Source organism: Capra hircus, chromosome 18 (genome assembly GCF_001704415.2).
Source record: "Capra hircus breed San Clemente chromosome 18, ASM170441v1, whole genome shotgun sequence".
Taxonomy (NCBI): Eukaryota; Metazoa; Chordata; class Mammalia; order Artiodactyla; family Bovidae; genus Capra; species Capra hircus.
Genome location: NC_030825.1, coordinates 61776824 through 61797721, shown reverse-complemented (window position 1 = coordinate 61797721; position 20898 = coordinate 61776824). Strand labels below are relative to the sequence as shown.

Sequence of the window (20898 nt, the reverse complement as noted above, 5' to 3'; positions counted from 1 at the left end):
TACTGAAGTTAATTCAACAAAAAGAACGAGAGTAGAGAGTGCTTGACAGGGATTCAAATAGGCACACTGTTTTTACATTTTCATACTATTTTGTTTAGAATGTATCACCTTCCATATCTAAATGAATGAATGAATGAAACTTCCCTGGTGGTCCAGTGGCTAAAACACTACATTCTCAATGCAGGTGGCACAGATTCAGTCCCTGTTCAGGGAACTAGGCCCCACAAACCACAACTAAGACCCACCAGAGCCAAATAAATAAATAAAAATAAATATTAAAATAATTAATACCTGCCTGCAATGCATTAGACCCAGTTCTCCTGTGTTTCCTGCATTGGCAGGCAAATCCTTTGCCACTGAGACACCTGGGAAGCCCCATAGCAGTTACATTACTATATAATTAATATGAGTCTAATCTTAAAATATATTTGGAAGTGATGTTAGAATATTTCCCAATTACAAGCCTCCTGTATATTTCTCACATTCAGGTAGAATGACACGGTTAAAAAGCATTTCAAAAAAACAAACAAACAAAAAAAAAGCATTTCAAAATGGATTCTTTGATTCCTTGCCCTGATACTGGAATCAGAATAACTATATCAAAATTGGTAGTCCAGTGGTTAGGAATTGGCACTTTAACTGCTGAGAGTGCAGGTTCAATCCCAGGTCAGGGAACTAGGATCCTGCAAGCCACATAGAATAGCAACCCCCCCGCCCCGCCCCCGCCAAAAAGATGGTGAATTATTTAAGTGTAGTTAGTATCAGATAGAGCAGAAAGGAAATAAATCTATGACTCATAAAACATAAGGGCTCTAAAAAGTTTTGCTTGGCATTTCAAACATGAGGCAAAGTTACCGTATGTTATGTGGAATATTATACTCTCGGTATAAAGAACAAAGTCTTTTGATATAATCTCTCTCTAACACTTTTTCCCCCTTTGTTTTTCTTTGTTCAAGAGAAAAATATTAAATTAGAAATTTCACATCTATTATTAAAATTATGGTGCCCATTTAATGCAAATGGCTAATAATATCAGCAAATAATGACTAGGATTATCGTTTCATGAAAATTAGACCAAATCTATAATCGAAAAGTGTTCTGCCTCTCAACCTTCACTCTTCTTGGTCATTCAGCAGCCATCTTGCTGTGAGGACACTGAAGACTAAGTGCTCATGGAGGCTGAAGGGGCAGAGCACTCATCACATCCCACAGAGCATCTTCTGGAGCTTCCTGTTTGGTGAGAATGATAAGCCTAATTCTTTCAGTTACTATTTGCCAAGTGGCCTCTCACCCACGAATAAAAACTATCCTACCCGAGAAACAGAATTACTATTTTGTCATGGGTGTAGAATGGAGCATTACTGAAAGAATCCTAAATTGAAAATGTGCATTATAGCAGGGGAAGGAGAGAGTGGAATGAATTGAGAGAGTAGCATTGAAACATATACATTAACATGTGTAAAACAGACAGTTAATGGGAAGTTGCTGTATAACACAGGGAGCTCAAACCCAGTGCTCTGTGACAACCTAGAGGGGTGGATGGGGTGGGGGGTAGGAGGGACGTTCAAGAAGGAGGGGGCACATGTAGACTTATGGCCGATTCACGTTGTTGTATGGGAGAAACCAACACACCACTGTAACGCAATTATCCTCCAAATAAAAATAAATTTAAAAAAAAAGAAAATGTTGTAGATTAAAAAAACTTCATGAAGACATTTCTTATGAGTTAGATCTGTTTAGCACATGTTGGAGAAAATTCACAATGTGTGAATAAATCACACTGTGAGAATTTATGAGAAACATTCAAAATGTTTGGGTGTAATAGAGTAAGGAATTTGGTGCCACAAATACAATATGATTACATGTTTAATATTAGACTATTTGACTTACTGCTCTATGAGCCTACCTATTACAGAACCCTTTGCACTGATAAAGTGCATTCACACACCTGTCAGTTGAAAATGGTTTCAATCACTGGATATCAAGCAGGAAATAAAATCAATACCCTGCCTTCAAGGAGCATATTCTATAGGGGAAAGTCACCAATAATTAAATCATATATGATGGTGTTAAGTACTATTAAGGTGTACATGTACAAAGATGAAGGGACAGGGTGCCCTAAATTAAACAATGTGTTCAGAAAATGCTCATGTAACAAGAAGACATCTGAATAAAATCATTCATTAATTCAAAGTGTGCGCCATCCAGATACAAATGGGGACACATGAAACAAAGGATCTAAGTGGCTTCTGGATCCTGGAACATAAGGCTTTGGCTCCTTTTCCAGTTCTGACCTCCAGAACCATAAGAGAATAAACTTGTGTTCCTTCAAGTCTCTCAGTTTGTGATAACTTGTTAAAAGTAGAAACAGGAAATTTAAGGAAATAACGCACGTAGAGAATCAAAAGAATCTATACAAATTTCTAGAAAAAAGTATAATTTGCAAGGTGTCAGGACATAACGTGCAAAAATCTATTGTAATTTTATATGCATGCAATTTACAAATGGAAACTGAAATTAAATATAGAATACGATGTTTGCTCAAAAAGAAGAAAAATGTGTAAATCTAACAAAATAAAGACTTTTATGCTTAAAACCTACAATGGGAAAGAATGAAATCAAAGACGATCTATTTAGGTCATCTGAGAGAAACATGATATTCACTGAACTATTAATAATACATACATATGTTGACTGAAAGATACAACATAAGAAGTGATATTAAAATATCCCAAATTGACATACAAGTTTAATGCATTTTCCATCAAGATTTTTGTACATTCAAATAAGATTATTCTAAAAATAACAGAGAGAGGCGAAAAAACTAGAAGAGCTAAAATACCTGAAAAATACTGCAGTGGTTGGAATCGCCCCACATGATCTCAAGACTTCTAATACAGTGACAGGAATCAAGACTGTGTGGGATTTGTGGAATAACAGACGCAAAGACCGATGGAACAGAATGAGGAAACAAGAAATAGCCCTCCATCACTACAGTTTTTCCCAGATGGCACAGGGGTAAAGAATCCACCCGCCAATGCAGGAGATGCAAGAGACGCAGTTTCAATCCCTGGGTGGGGAAGATGCCCTGGAGGAGGAAACGGCAACCCACTGCAGTATTCTTGCCTGGGAAACCCCATGGACAGAGGAGCCTGGTGGGCTACAGTCCATGGGGTCACGAAGAGTTAGACATGACTGAGAACACCGCACAGGACATTAACTCTGAACAGCACAGGTTTCAGCTGTGTGGATTCGATTATATGGGCATTTTTTCCTAATAAACACTACTACAGTACTACAGGATATGAGGTCAGTTGAATCTGAGGATGCAGAACCACGGATATAGCAAGATAGCATTAAATTATACATGGATTTAGAACTGCTCAGGAGACTAAACCCTAACTCCCTGCCTTGTTCAAGGGTCAAGTGTACTTCCCATTACTTTTTCACAAAGGTACCCAGGCAACTCAATGAAGGAAGGCTGGTCCCACACATGTCAATGAAATATTCATAGTACAAAAGAAAATTTCTCCATTTAAACTTTACATCTGTCAAACATCAGCAAAAAGTTAATCAATGCTCTAAAACAAATTATGGAACTTTACACTATAAGAGATTTAAGAAAAATGCTATAGAACAAAAACTTCAGAATCTGGAACTTGATGCAGAGTCCTTAGACATGTCACAAGAGCATGACCCAGGGAGAATATACAAAAACCTGAGAGTGAAAAGCGTTTTTGCCCTCAACCTTCAGCCTTCTCAGTCATAGAGCAGTCATGTTACTATCAGGTGAAGATTAAGTACTCATGGAGGTTACAGAGGCAGAGGACCCCATCACAACCCACACGGCAGCCTCCAGACTTCCTGTTAGATGAGAATGATAAACCTCCTACTACTTTCAGTCCCTGTTCTCCAGGTGGTCTGTCACTCACAAATAAAAACTGTCCTACCTGAGCAGTAAGATTACTATTTCACATCCATGGCCATTTGTGAGATAATCTTGAGAATGAGTTAATTAATAAATTACTCCTCTTAAGGCCTGACCACAATAAAATACATTTATCTGGTTTCTATGCAGAATGAATTTTCCAATGAAGCCTAAGATGTGGATACCTGCTAAAAGCCTTGTCGTATCACTGTATTATTAAAGTCTCTCATCAGAATGGGTCACCTGATGGTAACTCGGGCTTGACACTGAAGGATTTGCCACACTCATTTTATTTGAAAGGTTTCTCTCCAGTATAAATTATCTGGCAGATCTCAAGGTATGAACTTGGGCTGAAGACTTTGAGATACTTAGTACATTTATAAAGTTTCTCTCCACTATAGATTATCTGATAGAAAATGAGGCTTGCAGGCACAAAATCTTTGGCATATTCATGACATTTGCTTAGCTTCTCCCTACTATGAAATCTCCAGTGTAAATTTTGAATGAAGACTTCCCACATATGTCACACTTACTTAGTTTCTTTCATGTATAAATTATCTGATACTTAGTGAGGGTTGAGAACTCAGTAAAGGCATTTCAAGTTCATTACAGCTGAAAGCCTTCTCTACGTTATGTATTCTCTGATGAACTGCAAAAAGTGAATTTCGACTGAAGACCTCCCCACACTCATGACATTTGTAAGGTTTCTCTCCCGCGTGAATTCTCTGATGCTTTCCAAGGTTTGGCTTTTGAGAAAACAACCTGCCACACTCATTACATTTGAAAGGTTTCTCTCCAGTATGAATTCTTTGATGACTTTCAAGATTTGAATTTCGACTGAAGACCTTCCCACACTCATTACATTTGTAAGACTTTTCTTCAAAATGAACTCTCTGATGCTTTGTAAGGTATGCTCTTTGATTAAAAAATTTGCCACACTTATTACATTTGTAAGGTTTTTCACCAGAATGAATTCTCTGATGACTTACAAGATTTGAATTTTGACTGAAGACCTTGCCACACACATTACAGTTATAAGGTTTCTCTCCAGTATGAATTCTTTGATGACTTGCAAGATTTGAATACTGATTAAAGACCTTGCCACAATCATCACATTTGTAAGGTTTCTCCCCAGTATGAATTCTCTGATGTCTTCCAAGATGTGAATTTTGACGGAAGACCTTACCACACTCATTACATTTGTAAGGTTTCTCTCCGTTGTGAATTCTCCGATGAATTCTAAGGCATGAATTTTGACTAAAGACTTTGCCACATACATCACACTTACATAATTTCATGCCTGTATGGATTACCTCATGTGTGGAGAGTTGAGAGCCACGAATAAAGGTTTTGCCACACTCATTGCATCGGTAAGGTCTCTCTCCGGTATGAATTCTTTGATGACGTTTAAGGGAGGAATTTTGACTACAGACTTTGCTACATACATCACATTTATACACTTTCTCTCCTGTATGCCTTATCTGATGTCTACGGAGGGATGAGCTGTGATTAAAGGTTTTACCACACTCGTCACATTTGTAAGTTTTCGCACGAGTGTGAGTTGTCCAATGACTTACAAGGTGTGACTTTAGACGAAAAACATTGCCACATATACCACACTTATATAATTTCTCTCCTGTATGGATTAGAAGGTGTCTACTGAGGGAGGAGCCATAATTAAAGGATTTACCACACTCGTGACATTTGTAAATATTTTTCTTAAATATATGCAGTTCATCCTGAAAGCTTAACACAAATCTATTTTTAATTGGCTTCTTTCCTGCATTCCACCTACCTTGTCGATCTCTTCTGTGAGTTACATTTTCCTTATATATTACAGGCATTCCTTTGTAATTTCTTTCATCATTCTTCCACTGACACCCAAAGTCATCTTCCTGGATTTCCGTGAAGCAAAAATATTTCATTTCAGGGCTTTCTTGTCTTTCCAATGTCATTGTTTGGAATGCATCTCCTCTATCACTACGTGCTATTGGTTGTAATTTCTTGACCACATGTATATGAGAGATATCTACAAGATACAAAGAACCATAAAGTGTATTACTCAGTACAACTCATGAATAAAAGTGTAATGTTGAATATATGACATTAAACCAAAGGTAGGGAACTGCCTGGCAGTCCAATGGTTAGGGCTCTGTGCTCCCACTGCAAGGGTGATGGGTTCGATCCCCAGTCAGGGATCGAAGATGTTGCACAGCCTGGTCAAAATAAAATAAAACAAACCAAAAGTACTACTTATGCCCAATAAGGTTATGAAACTTCCGAATCATGACCTTAAAAATTTTAGGAACACTAAAGGAATAGACTCTTTACTAAAGAAAGAGTGATTATATGTCAGGTGAGTATGACATGGCTGGATACCATCACTGATTCAATGGACATGACCTTGGGCAAACTCCAAGAGATAGTGAGGGACAGGAAGGCCTGGCATGCTGCAGTCCATAGGGTTGCAAAGAGTCAGAGCACAACTTAGAGACAGAACAATAACAACGACAGCTGAGTTCTAACACCCTGTGACAAAAACATTCACACTAGACAAATGTAGGTTAACTCTCAAAGAAAGAATATTTTGTCACTATGACACTAAAGTATATACCAATTAACAATACATATACTGTGGTCTCGCTATTAAGGAGACAAAAAATATACTGTACATATATTCTGTATTCTATGTCATACAAATAAATGCTAAAGACCACACAATCCACTGTAATGTACATGCTGCTGCTGCTGCTAAGTCACTTCAGTCGTGTCTGACTCTGTGCGACCCCACAGACGGCAGCCCATCCCAGGCTCTGCCATCCCTGGGATTCTCCAGGTAAGAACACTGGAGTGGGTTGCCATTTCCTTCTCCAATGCATGAAAGTGAAAAGTGAAAGTGAAATTGCTCAGTCGCGTCTGACCCTCAGCAACCCCGTGGACTGCAGTCTTCCAGGCGCCTCCGTCCATGGGATTTTCCAGGCAAGAGTACTGGAGTGGGGTGCCATGTACGTAACCCAAAACACACTTATCTAATGAACAACTAACAGGTACTATGGAATTACAAAATTACAGCATATAAAAATGGAAGAATTTGTTAACACAATTTTTCACAAAAAAATTTTCTGAATATCTGCTATAGAGCTATGTACCCATAAAGAATATGCATTTTACAACATTAACAAATGGTACATGTCAGTTGTACTCTATAATAAAAGCTGAAAAACCATCATATATTAATCACAATTAAGAGTTAACCAATAAAATATTCTAGAGTTATGTAACCTAACAGCAAATAAACAAAGTCATTCCCAGCCTTCACAGAACACTTAAAATTCTCCAGTTCATTGGCTCTAAAAAGATATGTAATAAAGAGCAAATATCAACTAGGGTCAGACACAATGTTGATTAGCACAAACTGGAGATGAAAAGCATACAAGATGTGATGCAAAATAGTATAATAATAAACATGACAGAATATTAATATAACTATTTATAAAAAGTAACTTTTCAGGCTTCCGTGGTGGCTCAGTGGTGAACAATCCACCTGCCAATGCAGGAGATGTGGGTTTCACCCCTGATCCAGGAAGACTCCACATTCCTCAGAGCAACTAGTCCGTGTGCCACAGCTATTGAACCTGTGCTCTAGAGCCTGGAAGCTGCAACTACCAAAGCTTGCACACCCTAGAGCCCTGCTCCACAACAAGAGAAGCCACAACATGAGAAGGCCACACACAGCAGCTAGAGTGGCCCCTGCCCTCCACAACTAGAGAACAAGCACAGGAGGCAATGAACAGTCAGCACAGCCAAAAATACATACATAATTTTTTTTAAAGCAACTTTTCAATCATGATTATAAAACATGCAAGAGTCTAAGCCATCAAAGAACACTAATTTTTTCAAAAGGCTTGTTTTTAAAGGTTTAAAAAGCGTGAGGTAAATCAACACAAGTTTTCAAATCACAGGTCTGACTCACAGATTTCTATGCATGACCACAATTGATACAGAAAGTACTGAGAGACACAGGATTTGAACCGGAACTTCCAAATAACAACATATTCTAAAGGATGACTGCTCACCCCAGCAGTATAGATTACAAAATATTAAAACAAATACCAGGAGTTTAAAAAGAGTATTCCAAGGGAGACACAAAAGAAGTCAGCCATGTAACTAATAATGTTATTCAGCCACCCTTCCTGAAAATGGTTTTTCTAAGTCTTCACAGCTGCACATAGTGATTTTGGTCATCTCATGAGAAAGTCGTACAACAGAAAAAGAGGGACCATTTTTACACTGAGTGATGCGGAAGGTGGAGCGATGAGTGAAGGAGTGCTGGAGAAACTGGGATGAAAATAATGATTTAAATATGCAAGCAAATGACAGTCTTCCCATCCACATAAAAGTACCATGTGAAGAAAGGTCCAGAATGAGAAATGGCATGAGTGGAGCACAAGGCATATGCATATGTGGGAGCACAGCTAGTGACTGTATATCTAGATGAATATAACTGTACCAGAGAGCAGCCAAGATGGCGGAGCAGACGTGTCCTATGCTCACTTCCTCTCATGAGCACAATCATCTCACTTTCTTTCCCGAGCACCAAAATCACAATAATCTGCATTATGACCATCACTGACAAAGACTAAAATCTACCAGAAAATACCTGCTACAACTAAAGCCATAAAGAAAGAACCCCAACAACACAGGAGGGACGGGGCGGACCCATGATACAATCTAATCTCATACTTCGTGTGGATGACAGACAAACTGGAGAATGATTACATACGCAGTTTCTCCCTCAGAAGCCCCGCATCAGACCCGCCAAACCAGGGGTCCGACATCAGGAAGAGGAGAATGTGAGTAAAGTTTTCCTGGAATAAACTCCTACATCATTTCCTCTGGCTCAGAGAGGATGGTCAGTAGTATCTGGAAACAAGATTGACACCATGTCCTTGAGATGGGCTTTCATGACAGTCCTCAAAGCCAAGAAAAGAAAAAAAAAAAAAAAACAGTGGGGAAAGACTCATCAGTGAGGCTCTCATGGTACTTTCTATCTCGTATCCTACAACATGCTGACCAATCTACTAAGTAGCTTCAAGTGGTGACTTAGTACATAGCAGGAAAATATTTAAAAATTTAAGGAAAAACATTCTCCATCAAAACCTTTCTGTTAGTAAATTCAACCCACAGAGAGTCCATCTGGAGCTGTCTACTACAAGTGGATTATCATAGTAACGAAACTGGATAAAATTATAGACTCTAGGAATATCTATTTCAAAAGCAAGTTTCACACTCAAGATTATAAACTTTTCTACTTGAAGGCAAGAATGTGCTAGTTATTTTTATATTTCTCCCAGAGCCTAATGAAAGCCAATAAAATAATTAATCTATTTATTTATTGTTTATTTAATCACCCATACACACAAAATCCCTCAAGTTTCAAAAGGTAAAATTCACGCAAAGGTAGAAGAATATGGAATCAGGAAAGTATACTGATTAGGTACAGCCACAGAAGAGCCATGAAAGAGTGGAAAAATACAAAATTTGGTGACGAGATGAAACCATGCACTCAACTCAAGATGCCAAACCAATAGCTTGAAATATACACATATTTCCCCCATGAGGAACTATCTCTTTGTCCACTGTCTTTGTAGTTTTGCCATGTCAAAATTAAGCGAGACCCAACCTACCTCCCTGTTTCACACATCCCTGAAGTGTGTGGCAAAAATCAGAACAAAAGAAATGGCTGCGAATCTAAACAGGGGAGGGGGCTTGAGACAACAGCTCCCTGAAGGTGCCACTTGGAATCAAAAAGCATGTGCTTTTGATTTTGATCAAATGCCTTCCCATCTTCTGATTAGATCTTTTGAAGAACACAAATCGGGATGAAGGGGAGAAAAGCCCAGGGAGTGAGTCTGGAAGCATCAACTCTTATTTATATAGACTGAGAACTGAGCATCCAATGAAATTGAGTCCAGAGAGAAGTCAAAGGGGGTAAAAGACCCTTTTAAAGCAACCCTCTTACATAGGCAAAACACTCTCCGACATAAATCACAGCAGGATCCTCTATGATCCACCTCCCAGAATTCTGGAAATAAAAGCAAAAATAAACGAATGGGATCTAATTAAAATTAAAAGCTTCTGCACAACAAAGGAAAATATAAGCAAGGTGAAAAGACAGCCTTCTGAATGGGAGAAAATAATAGCAAATGAAGCAACTGACAAACAACTAATCTCAAAAATATACAAGCAACTTATGCAGCTCAATTCCAGAAAAATAAACGACCCAATCAAAAAATGGGCCAAAGAACTAAATAGACATTTCTCCAAAGAAGACATACGGATGGCTAACAAACACACGAAAAGATGCTCAACATCACTCATTATTAGAGAAATGCAAATCAAAACCACAATGAGGTACCACTTCACACCAGTCAGAATGTCTGTGATCCAAAAATCTGCAAGCAATAAATGCTGGAGAGGGTGTGGAGAAAAGGGAGCCCTCCTACACTGTTGGTGGGAATGCAAACTAGTACAGCCACTATGGAGAACAGTGTGGAGATTCCTTTAAAAATTGCAAATAGAACTGCCTTATGACCCACCAATCCCACTGCTGGGCATACACACAGAGGAAACCAGAATTGAAACAGACACATGTACCCCAATGTTCATCGCAGCACTGTTTATAATAGCCAGGACATGGAAACAACCTAGATGTCCATCAGCAGATGAATGGATAAGAAAGCTGTGGTACATATATACAATAGAGTATTACTCAGCCATTAAAAAGAATACATTTGAATCAGTTCTGATGAGACGGATGAAACTGGAGCCGATTATACAGAGTGAAGTAAGCCAGAAAGAAAAACACCAATACAGTATACTAACACATATATATGGAATTTAGAAAGATGGCAATGATGACCCTGTATGCAAGACAGCAAAAAAGACACAGATGTGTATAGCGGACTTTTGGACTCAGAGGGAGAGGGAGAGGGTGGGATGATTTGGGAGAATGGCATTGAAACATGTATACTATCATGTAAGAATCGAATCGCCAGTCTATGTCCGATGCAGGATACAGCATGCTTGGGGCTGGTGCATGGGGATGACCCAGAGAGATGTTCTGGGGAGGGAGGTGGGAAGGTGGTTCATGTTTGGGAACGCATGTACACCTGTGGTGGATTCATGTCAATGTATGGCAAAACCAATACAGTATTGTAAAGTAAAATAAAAATAAAAATTTAATTTTAAAAGTAAATAAATATATAAATAAAGCAACCCTCTTCATGGTGCTCAAAGTCAACCAACAACTAGTTCACAGGGACCAGATGGCAGGGTGTAGATCATGATGAAGACTTTGCTTTTGTTTCTGGTGGGGCTCCTCCAGAGGGTGAAAGAATACATTCTACATGTTGAAGAACAAAATGATAACCCAGGAGTAAGAAAAATGTGCTCTCAGCATTCACAATAAATAAACTCCTGTTTTCTGAAAAGAAATCTCCCACGTGGGTAGAGTTACCCAAAGACCTGTAATACTGCCACTTCCTCTCTGCCCTTCTGAGATCTAAGCTATGTTCAGACTTTTGATACATTTCTATCATCGGTGGTTTGCTCTTTTCATGTCACTCTTCACAGGCTAGGGCTGTTCCTCTTGTTCCAAGATGGAAATAATATTTTGATCAGAAATAGAAATTTCTGCTTCTCAAAAGAATGAAATGTGAAGGGCTGGGGCTTTTCTAGCTCTTTGTTCAGGTGAGGAGTGAGGACATTGAATGTGGGTCTGAAAAACTCTATCATAGGTTGGTCCATCACCTGCCTCCTACTGAATACAGAGGAAACAGTATAATATTCAGATAATGAGCTCTCTTCCAAGAAGTAGTGGAGCAAAAGCACAGGGGCAGAAAAAAAAAGAGAATTTGATATTTTAAAAGTTTGCCCTCAGCCTTATAAATACTTTAGCGTGGAACAATGCCTGATGTATCACGAAATGGATTAATCATTTGCAGAAAAGCTAAGCTTAAACTCATGATACCACATCATGAAATTTTTCATGTCTGAATCAACAGGGATTTCAGATCAATCAAGCAAAACAGGGGCTCCCAAGGGGCACAGAAGGGAAATGCAATGATACCCAAGGACAGATTCCAATTTCTGAAGCGAAGTGATCCTCACCCACAGAGATCAGGTTCCTGAGGGTCTCCACCATCACATCCATGTAAAAGGCCCTCTGAGCAGGGTCCAGGCATTCCCACTCCTCCTGAGAGAATTCTACAGCAACATCCTTGAAGGTCAACTGTTCCTGAAACAAAAACATCTCATCAAAGGGCCATGAAGAGAGTTATTTTTGAACAAAATGAGAAGACGAGAGAGGAGTAAGGATCCGTTTAATCGAAGTATGTATTCTGACAGATCCAGGTAAAGGTCTCTGCAGCAAATTATGCATCCATAATTTTAATTTCTTATCCCTTTTCATAGACATTATGATATCCTCCATACAACGTAGGTTTTTCACTTTTTCTGGACAACACACAAACAACCTAGAAATAAAATTCAGTAACAGGTGGTCTATGCAGAAATGTTACCTATTATGTTTTATACACCATGTGATATTCAATCTCTAGATGAGCTACAACACCAGTGGGATCTTCAGAGATGACAAAGTCCACAGTGGCTTTACAGAAAGGTCAAAATCTGCAATTATGACGATTACAAGAGCAATGACTCAGAGTGTTTGAACACTTCCTATATACCAAATTTCATTCTTAATATATTTCTTACATGTATGAAATTGCTATAAACATAACAGCTCATTAGAGATGATCTCTTTCCATCTTACAGAGGAGAATACTGTGCCAGACACACTTGGAGACACTTGACTCGGGTCATGAAACTAAACAGCAATATCAGAACTCAGAGGGTTGGCCTCTGGAATTGAAGCTAAAGAATCAAACAGTTGAATAAGAGAAAAAACAGTATTAAAGGCACACTGCCAGAGGATTCACTGAGAAAATCTGAAAGAAGTTCATGGTGAACAACATGGAAGAGCATAAAAGATCATCATATAAGTGGACTCACACACAGACACAGAAGATGTTAGTAATCTTATTGCTATTTAAACCATTAACATGATGCTCCAAAAATATTTTTTGAGGTCAAGGACTATATTTAAGATATAATTTCAAGTGTAAAGATAGATTTGAAATATGATGTTTTTATCAAAACCATGGACTTGTACTTCCATGTACTCACACACACACATGTAAACACACAATTACTTGAAAAGACAGGAGCTCCCTGATGGCCCAGTGGTTAGGATTCAGTGATTTCACTGCCGTGGCCCTGGGTTCAATCTTTTGTCGGGAAACTAAAATCCCACAAGTGGCTTGGCTTGGTCAAAAATTTAAAAAAAAAAAAAAAAAGAAAGATATAAACATTCAACTAGAAGGCTTTACTTCTCAGATCAGGAAGAAGGCAAGGATACATACTTCTACACTACTGTCCACCGAAGTACAGAAAGCCCTTATCAGACAAATTAGACAAGAAAAAAAAATCAAACTTATCCAAACAGCAAAAAGTAAAATGATCTTTTTTTGTAGATGACAACCTTTATGTGTAAAAATAGTACAGATTTCACAAGGATATTGCTACATCAAAAAATAACTCTAGAAAAGTTTCAGGATACAAAAGTCCATGTGCAAAAATCAGGTAAATTTCTATACATAATGGTAGTGCTGGTTTAGATTTCTGTGTGCTCAGCCCCTCAGTTGTGTCTGAGTCTTGTGAGCCCATGGACTATAGCCCACCAGGTTTCTCTGTCCATGAGATTTCCCAGGCTAGAATACTGGAGTCAGTTGCCATTTCCTTCTCCAGGGGATCTTCCCAATCCAAGGATAAAATCCAAGTCTTCCACATTGCAGCAAGATTCTTTACCGACTGCAGTACCAGGGAAGCATATACACAGTGAACAATGTCAAAAGAAAATTTTAAAAGAATCCTATTTCTAAAGCACCATAAGGATACAACACTTCATAAGAAATCCAACAAAGAGGTGAAAAACTTGTATACTGAAAACTATTAAACATTGCTGTAAGTTATACAAGGAGATACAAATAAACTGACATCCTATACTCTTGGATTGAAAGACTAAATATTCTTAAAATGAACTTATTACCCCAAGTGTTTTATAGATTCAGTCTAATCCCTATCAAAAGTCAAATGGCAATTTTGGTAGAAAATGTAAGTTATGACACTAAAATTCACAGGGAATCTCCAAGAATCCCTAATTGCCAAAGAAGAAAGTAAGGAACCCTTACAGATTTCAAAACATATTACAAAGTAATCAAGATGGTGCGGTACTGGCATAAACACAGATACATAAAGCAGTGCAAGAGAACAGAATGCTCAGAATTGCAATATATCTGACACACAGCATCTCTTAATGTTGTAAAATGCTTTCTCTCAGTGGGTACATGTGGATATATAATCTGTATTAAGATAAATATTTTGTTTTCTTATAAGTTGTTTTATTTTCTCAGTTCTACAATGGTTTTGCAATTCTAAACTACAAGCTATTTAGATTATTTATTAGATAAGCTTGTTTTGGATTATTTAGCATTACAATAGGAGAAGGCAATGGCAACCCACTCCAGTACTCTTGCCTGGAAAATCCCATGGACAGAGGAGCCTGGTAGGTGCAGTTCATGGGGTCGCTGTGATTTCACTTTCACTTTTCAGTTTCATGCATTGGAGAAGGAAACGGCAACCCACTCCAGTATTCTTGCCTGGAGAATCCCAGGGACAGAGGAACCTAGCGTGCTGCCGTCTGTGGGGTCGCACAGAGTCAGACACGACTGAAGCGACTTAGCAGCAAAATGCATTTTCAGTGGTGCCAGGACCACAGAATAGAAGGAAGACAGTCTCAGTAATAAATGGTGCTGGGAAGCTGGATATCTACCAATAAAAGTGTAAAGCTGGAACCTCACCTGTATCAAAATGAGAAACTTCTATGTGTCAAAGGAGGCAATCAGCACAGTGAAAAGGTAACCTCCAAGGAATGGAGATGATGAAAATGGATTAAGAATCTCCAAGTTTCAGAGATTGATTTCATAGTTTAAAATCAAAGGAATGAAACACTCTGTATCACTGATATCTCTGAACTTTTCATTCCATTCCCAATCATTATTATTTTTAAATCATCAATATAGCCATTTAGCTTCTGCCCAGTCACTTCAGTTGTGTCTGACTCTTTGCAATCCTATGGACTGTAGCATGCCAGGCTCCTCTGTCCATGGGATTCTCCAGCCAAGAATACTGGAGTGGGTTGCCATTTCCTTCTTCAGGGGATCTTCCTAACCCAGAGATCAAACTTGCGTCTGCCTGCATCTGCTGCATTGCAGGCAGATTCTTTACCCACTGAGCCACCTGCATTAGCTTCTAATGCAGTATAAAAAGCCAGAACATATTTGCCATAATTAGTCTGTTTTCAAAAATGCACCAGGCGAAAATGCATATTAACACCTGACTTCCATGTGCAGCTTCTTTACCCTGGTTAACAGAGAGCAAACAGCACATCCAGATGGGCCCTAAGCAATCCTTGCTGCCCAACAGCACTGAGACCCAGTCTCCAACCCGTGGGTGAGAAGCCCTGCCCAGGATGGTGCCCAGGGGAGCCTCCTCACAAGGGGCAAGTCACCGGGTCATAGGGAGACGGGATCTAAGTGGAGAGGACAGGCCCTGAGGGAAGGCCCCGGGTGAGTGTGCATGTACAGGAGACAGACAGGACACTTCAGAGTCGGACACGATTAACAAGTCCAGAGAAGGGCATTTCAGGAAGGACAGATTGAGAATCCACTGAGAATATGACCTTACCTGAGAAATGGCCATTCCTGACTCTTCTTTGCTCTTCCAGGCTTCTTCCTCAGTCTAATTGAGTCTTTAGAAGTCAATCTTGAAAGGTGAAAATAGGCAGTTTAATGCTTAAAATCAACACACCCCCTTCCTATGCCCCAAACATACACATACACACACACACACACACACACACAAAGACCCCATCATGTGGAACAGCCAGCCTTCTGCTGCACACTGTCTCAGGAGGGACTCAGAACAGTCAGCTCCTACAGAGAGATCAACAAGTCAGTTCCTATACTTTTTTTCAGTGCTTGATAGATCTTTGAAGATCAAATAGTGTAGGGTATCCTTTTTTTTCACTAAATATATATTTTTTCAGATTATTTTCCACTAGAGGTTATTATAAGATATTGAATATAGTTTCCTGCACTATACAGTAGGTCTTAATTATTCTATATATAGTAGTGTGTATCTGTTCATCCCAAACTTCTAATTTATCCCTCCTCCTCCTTCCATGTTTGGGAACCACAAGTTTGTTTTCAGTGTCTGTGAATCTAGTTCTGCTTTGTAAATAAATTCATTTGTACCATTTTTTTTTTTAGATTTCACATAGGAATGAACTCCGGGCATTGGTGATGGTCAGGGAGGCCTGGCGTGCTGTGATTCATGGGGTAGCAAAGAGTCAGACACAACTGAGCGACTGAACTGAACTGATAAGTAATATCATGTGTGTCTGTCTGATTTCCTTCACTTAGTGTAACAATCGTGTCTACCTACACCATGTGTTTCCACATATTATTACCCTGTCTCCCTATTTCTATATCTTTTTCTGTTCCCCTCTACTTTCCTGCTGTTCCTACCCCCTATTTTCTCACACCTGTCTCACTCCACTCTGCAAATCATTCCCTCTCTTGATGCTCCTTGTCTGTAACCTTTCTGACTGCCCTACATCTCTATGTATTTCTGCCTCTTTCTTCCCCGTTCTCTGCTTCCTTTGTGCCCTTCAGTTACACCCCTTCTCTGTTACACTCCCTTCCTCCCCACTATCGGGCACCCAAGGTGGTGATGCTTCCTTCCTGCCCTCCCCCTTCGCTCTTGCAGTCAATAATTTTCCTCTCCTCTCCCAATCACCATGATGCTCTAAAGGCTGTGGTTTCACCTTTTATCCTCTCCCGAACTCTGTGCGAAGGGCCTCATCATTGTTGCCACCCTCCTACCAGTAGATCCAGAGCCCCTCTCCCTCTGTTGCTATCCAATTCCTGGAGATCTGGCTGGCATTTTTAACTTAGTTCTCTATTTTATTCACTTTCTACCTTCAAGCCGTAATCACTTTCACTTTACTATTTACAAGTCCCTGTCTGTTCCCGTTGGTTCTCCTTCATTCTTTATCCTTCTCAATTTTTCTGTCTCAGTCGCTCTCTCTGTCTGCTTCTCCTGATCCTCCTCGCCCCTGTATTTACGAGGATGGCGACTAAGACACCCGCGGACTGAAAAAGACCGTTTGGAACTCTGGACCGAAGAACACTGGGCGTCACAGAGATGGCCCATGTCACCACCTCTACTCTGGGTTAGGGCTGACCAAGAGGGGGCCTTGACGAGCAGAAGGACGGGTCTGACGAGACGTGAGGACTGAGGGGCTGCGAGCAAGGGGGTCTTAGGAACGGGGCTGACTCTCCAGAATCCCGGGAGCGGGGTGGCCGGCGCGGTCTCCAGGGGCCGAGAGGGAGAGGCTAGAGGGGCCGCGAATCCACCTCGCGGACGAAAACTTTACAGGAGGCGGAAGGCAGAGATAGTAAAGGGTTTTAAGCAGGAAAATGTGGCGAAAGGCGGTGTTTACAAGACCGAAGGCAGAAAAGCCAAGGGCTTCGGTACTGGCCCCAGAGAAATTGAAAACGCAAAGGGAAACGGTCTGCGAACTCTTAACACACGTCTCGGTTTACATGGCGAGTAGGGGCGTGAGAGGGAATTTAAAGACCGCAGTGACTCCAAGACCCTGAAGATGGAGTCAAGGAACCGCAAAGCACAGATTTAAGCTAGAGAAGAGAAACTTACGCTCTGCAGAGTGACCTTCGTCCCCAGCATTCCGTTTCCGGGTCTGCAGAGAACTGCGCGTGCGCGAGGCGAGAAGGCGGGGCCTCCTGGGCGGGGCCTGGGCGGAGCCCTAGCGACGGGTCGGTGGGCGGGGAGTCCAGGTCTGGACCACCCGAGGGCGGGAAAGGGGGTGGGTCTCAAGGTCCCTCCCTGTCCTTGACCGGCTTATTTGAAGTTGCAGAGAGTAACAACTTTGAGGTAAAGTTTGCATTTCTGTGGGCCAGTTATGTCCAAAAGTAACATAAGTTTCAACAAGTTGAAAACGGTTTAAATAAAAGGCATTGTTTTTGCCAGCAAGCTGCTCTCCTGCTCTGCCAGTGAGGCCTAAAGACAATTCAGGATTCTGGAAATGTGGGTCTCCCGGAGAAGGCAATGGCAAGCCACTCCAGTACTCCTGTCTAGAAAATCCCATGGACAGAGGAGCCTGGTAGGCTGCAGTCCATGGGATCGCTACGAGTCGGACACGACTGGGCGACTTCGCTTTCACTTTTCACTTTCATGCATTGGAGGAGGAAATGGCAACCCACTCCAGTGTTCTTGCTTGGAGAATCCCAGGGACGGGGGAGCCTGGTGGGCTGCCGTCTATGGGGTCGCACACGACTGAAGCGACTTAGAAGCAGCAGAGTAGTTGACATAGGACAGTAGCTGGATGCGGGAGCATTTTGCGCAATTAGAATTTAAGCAGTTTAAGGAAACAAGAACTGAATTTGTCTCTATTACACAGTAGAATGAGAAATACAAAACTTTCCCTACCTTGTATGGTCTATTTCATAATGCAGAACAGCTTCTCTACTCCTCTCTCTTTCACTGCAGAAGCCAAACTAAACATTGTTCAGTTCCAGAGACAAGGACAAGATCTGGGATCTGATACTGGAGTACTAAGGGAAGTGATAATTTAGATTATTAACCATGGCTTTAAAAAGAGCAATATTCTTTTAAAATTGTTTTAAATTTTATTGTTTCTCTTTTTTGCTAATGTGTTTTAATTATTTCCCTCTTTAAAACCAACTCTACAGTGACATACAAGAGCTACATAAACAGCTCTTCATGAAATCACATGTATGACTATAAGTTTAAGGTATACAGCAAAATAGTCTGATTTCCCTATATTGTGAAATGATTACCACAATATGTTTAACTAGCATCCATCATTTAATCTGGATAAGATAAACAGAGAAATGGAAATAAGGGAAATCTTTTTTCTTTTGATGAGAAGCGCTTTATTTGGTAAAATAATTATTCTGTTCCACACTCAAATGCTTTTGAGAAAAGCTTGTTTACATCATAATATAATTAAGTCAATCATAAGTAAATATAATGCAATATCAAGTTCATTATATGTTCACTCTGAGAGTAATTAATATTTACCTTTTTTTCTTAAGCCATAATGTATTTTACATCTTGGTGTTCTATTGCTCAGAGTTCTATCAAATCTGGTTAACAGAGCCTGTAAAATATACAGTATTCAGAAGACATTGGGATTTATTTTCATCTAAAGAATATTAACTTTGCTATATTTATGAGGGCATTTATTGGGGAAGTATATTCTGTTTAATATAAACCCTAAAGAAAGCAAAACTAGATTATCAACCATCTGATAACTTCATATCTACCCTCAATATTTTGATGGCAACATGTCATTAAACATCTACTTACAAAGTAGATTTTCCCACATCCCTACAGGTGGAAGATTTCATCCATAGAGAAAATGGCAATCAATTGACATGATTTTTACATAGAGATATTAGCATATGGGGGCTTCCCAGGTGGCACTAGTGGTAAAGAATATGCCTAATAATACAGTGGGTGTAAGAGACTTGGGTTTGAACCCTGGGTGGGAAAAATCCCCTGGAAAAAGAAATGACAACCCAATCCAGTATTCTTGCCTCAGCACTCCCATGGACAGAGGAGCCTGGGGGGCTACAGTCCATGGGGTTGCAAAGAGCTGGACGCAAATTAGCAACTAAACAACAACAAAATTTCAATGCATTTTGTATATTGTTTTTGTGTTCTGACATCTTGAAAATCATACCTTCCCTTGAATATTTTGTATCAAAATCCTTTTGATTTTCTACATACACCATTTCATTAAATCTCCTATTGGTATTGTAACAAATTACCTCAAACTGACTGCTTGAAAACAAAATGGATTTATTCTCTTGAATTCTGGAGTCCAGAATTATAAAATGATTTAAAGCATTACCCAGGTAAGAATTGTTCTGTTTTGTTTTGTTTACTTTTGTGGGTTTCAGAGGCCATGCCATCCTTTGGCTTATGACTCTTCGAGTTAATTAACGATTTTGTTCAAATATCTCCTTATCATATCAGCATTTCGTAAACAAATTTTTTAAATTGCAACACACTCTCGCTCCGTCATTGTACCCATACACTTTCATGGTACAAATCACCATCTTTGCTTTTTCTAAGACAATTTTTAATGTTTATTTTTGACCCCTCTGAGGCATGTGGCAATCTTAGTTCCCCAACAAAGAATGGAAGCTATGTCTCCTGCATTGGAAGTGCAGAGTCTTAACCACTGAACCACCACAGGGAAGTCCCACCATCTTATCGCATTTAATTATTGTGACCTACCAATATAAAATATGAGCTACATAAAGGCAGTGCATTGATTTTGCTTCCTGATAGATCGTCCATGGTTGAAGTCATTCTAGAGTGACAATAAATGAGGACACTCTATCAGTGCAAAGAAGGTTCTCATAAGTCAGTATATCAAATCCTCAAGTAAACCTATAATATCTGGGACTTCTGAGACAGTCCAGTAGATAAGAATCCACACTTTCAATGCAGAGGGTGTAGGTAAGTTCTGGCTCTGAAAGGCTCTATTTCTCCATTATACTATCAAAAAATAAAACCAGGGCTTCCCAGGTGGCTTAGCTGGTGAAGAATCCGCCTGCAATGCAGGAGGCCTGGGTTGAGAAGGTCCTCTGGAGAAGGGAAAGGCTACCCACTCCGGTATTAATTTTTTAGGGACTTCCCTGGTGACTCAGACAGTAAAGAGTCTGCCTGAA

The 20898-nt window shown here is 39.8% G+C and overlaps 1 protein-coding gene across 1 annotated transcript in view; it reads right to left on the bottom strand.

Moving 5' to 3' along the window:
* LOC102187258 (zinc finger protein 28) overlaps positions 1–17887 on the bottom strand; it is a 39719-nt gene extending 21832 nt beyond the window's left edge. The window contains 4 exon segments of the mRNA XM_018063215.1: positions 4486–5957; positions 12101–12227; positions 15797–15874; positions 17831–17887. Of these exon segments, the coding sequence (XP_017918704.1) occupies positions 4486–5957; positions 12101–12227; positions 15797–15811 (1614 nt within the window). The 5' untranslated portion in view covers positions 15812–15874; positions 17831–17887.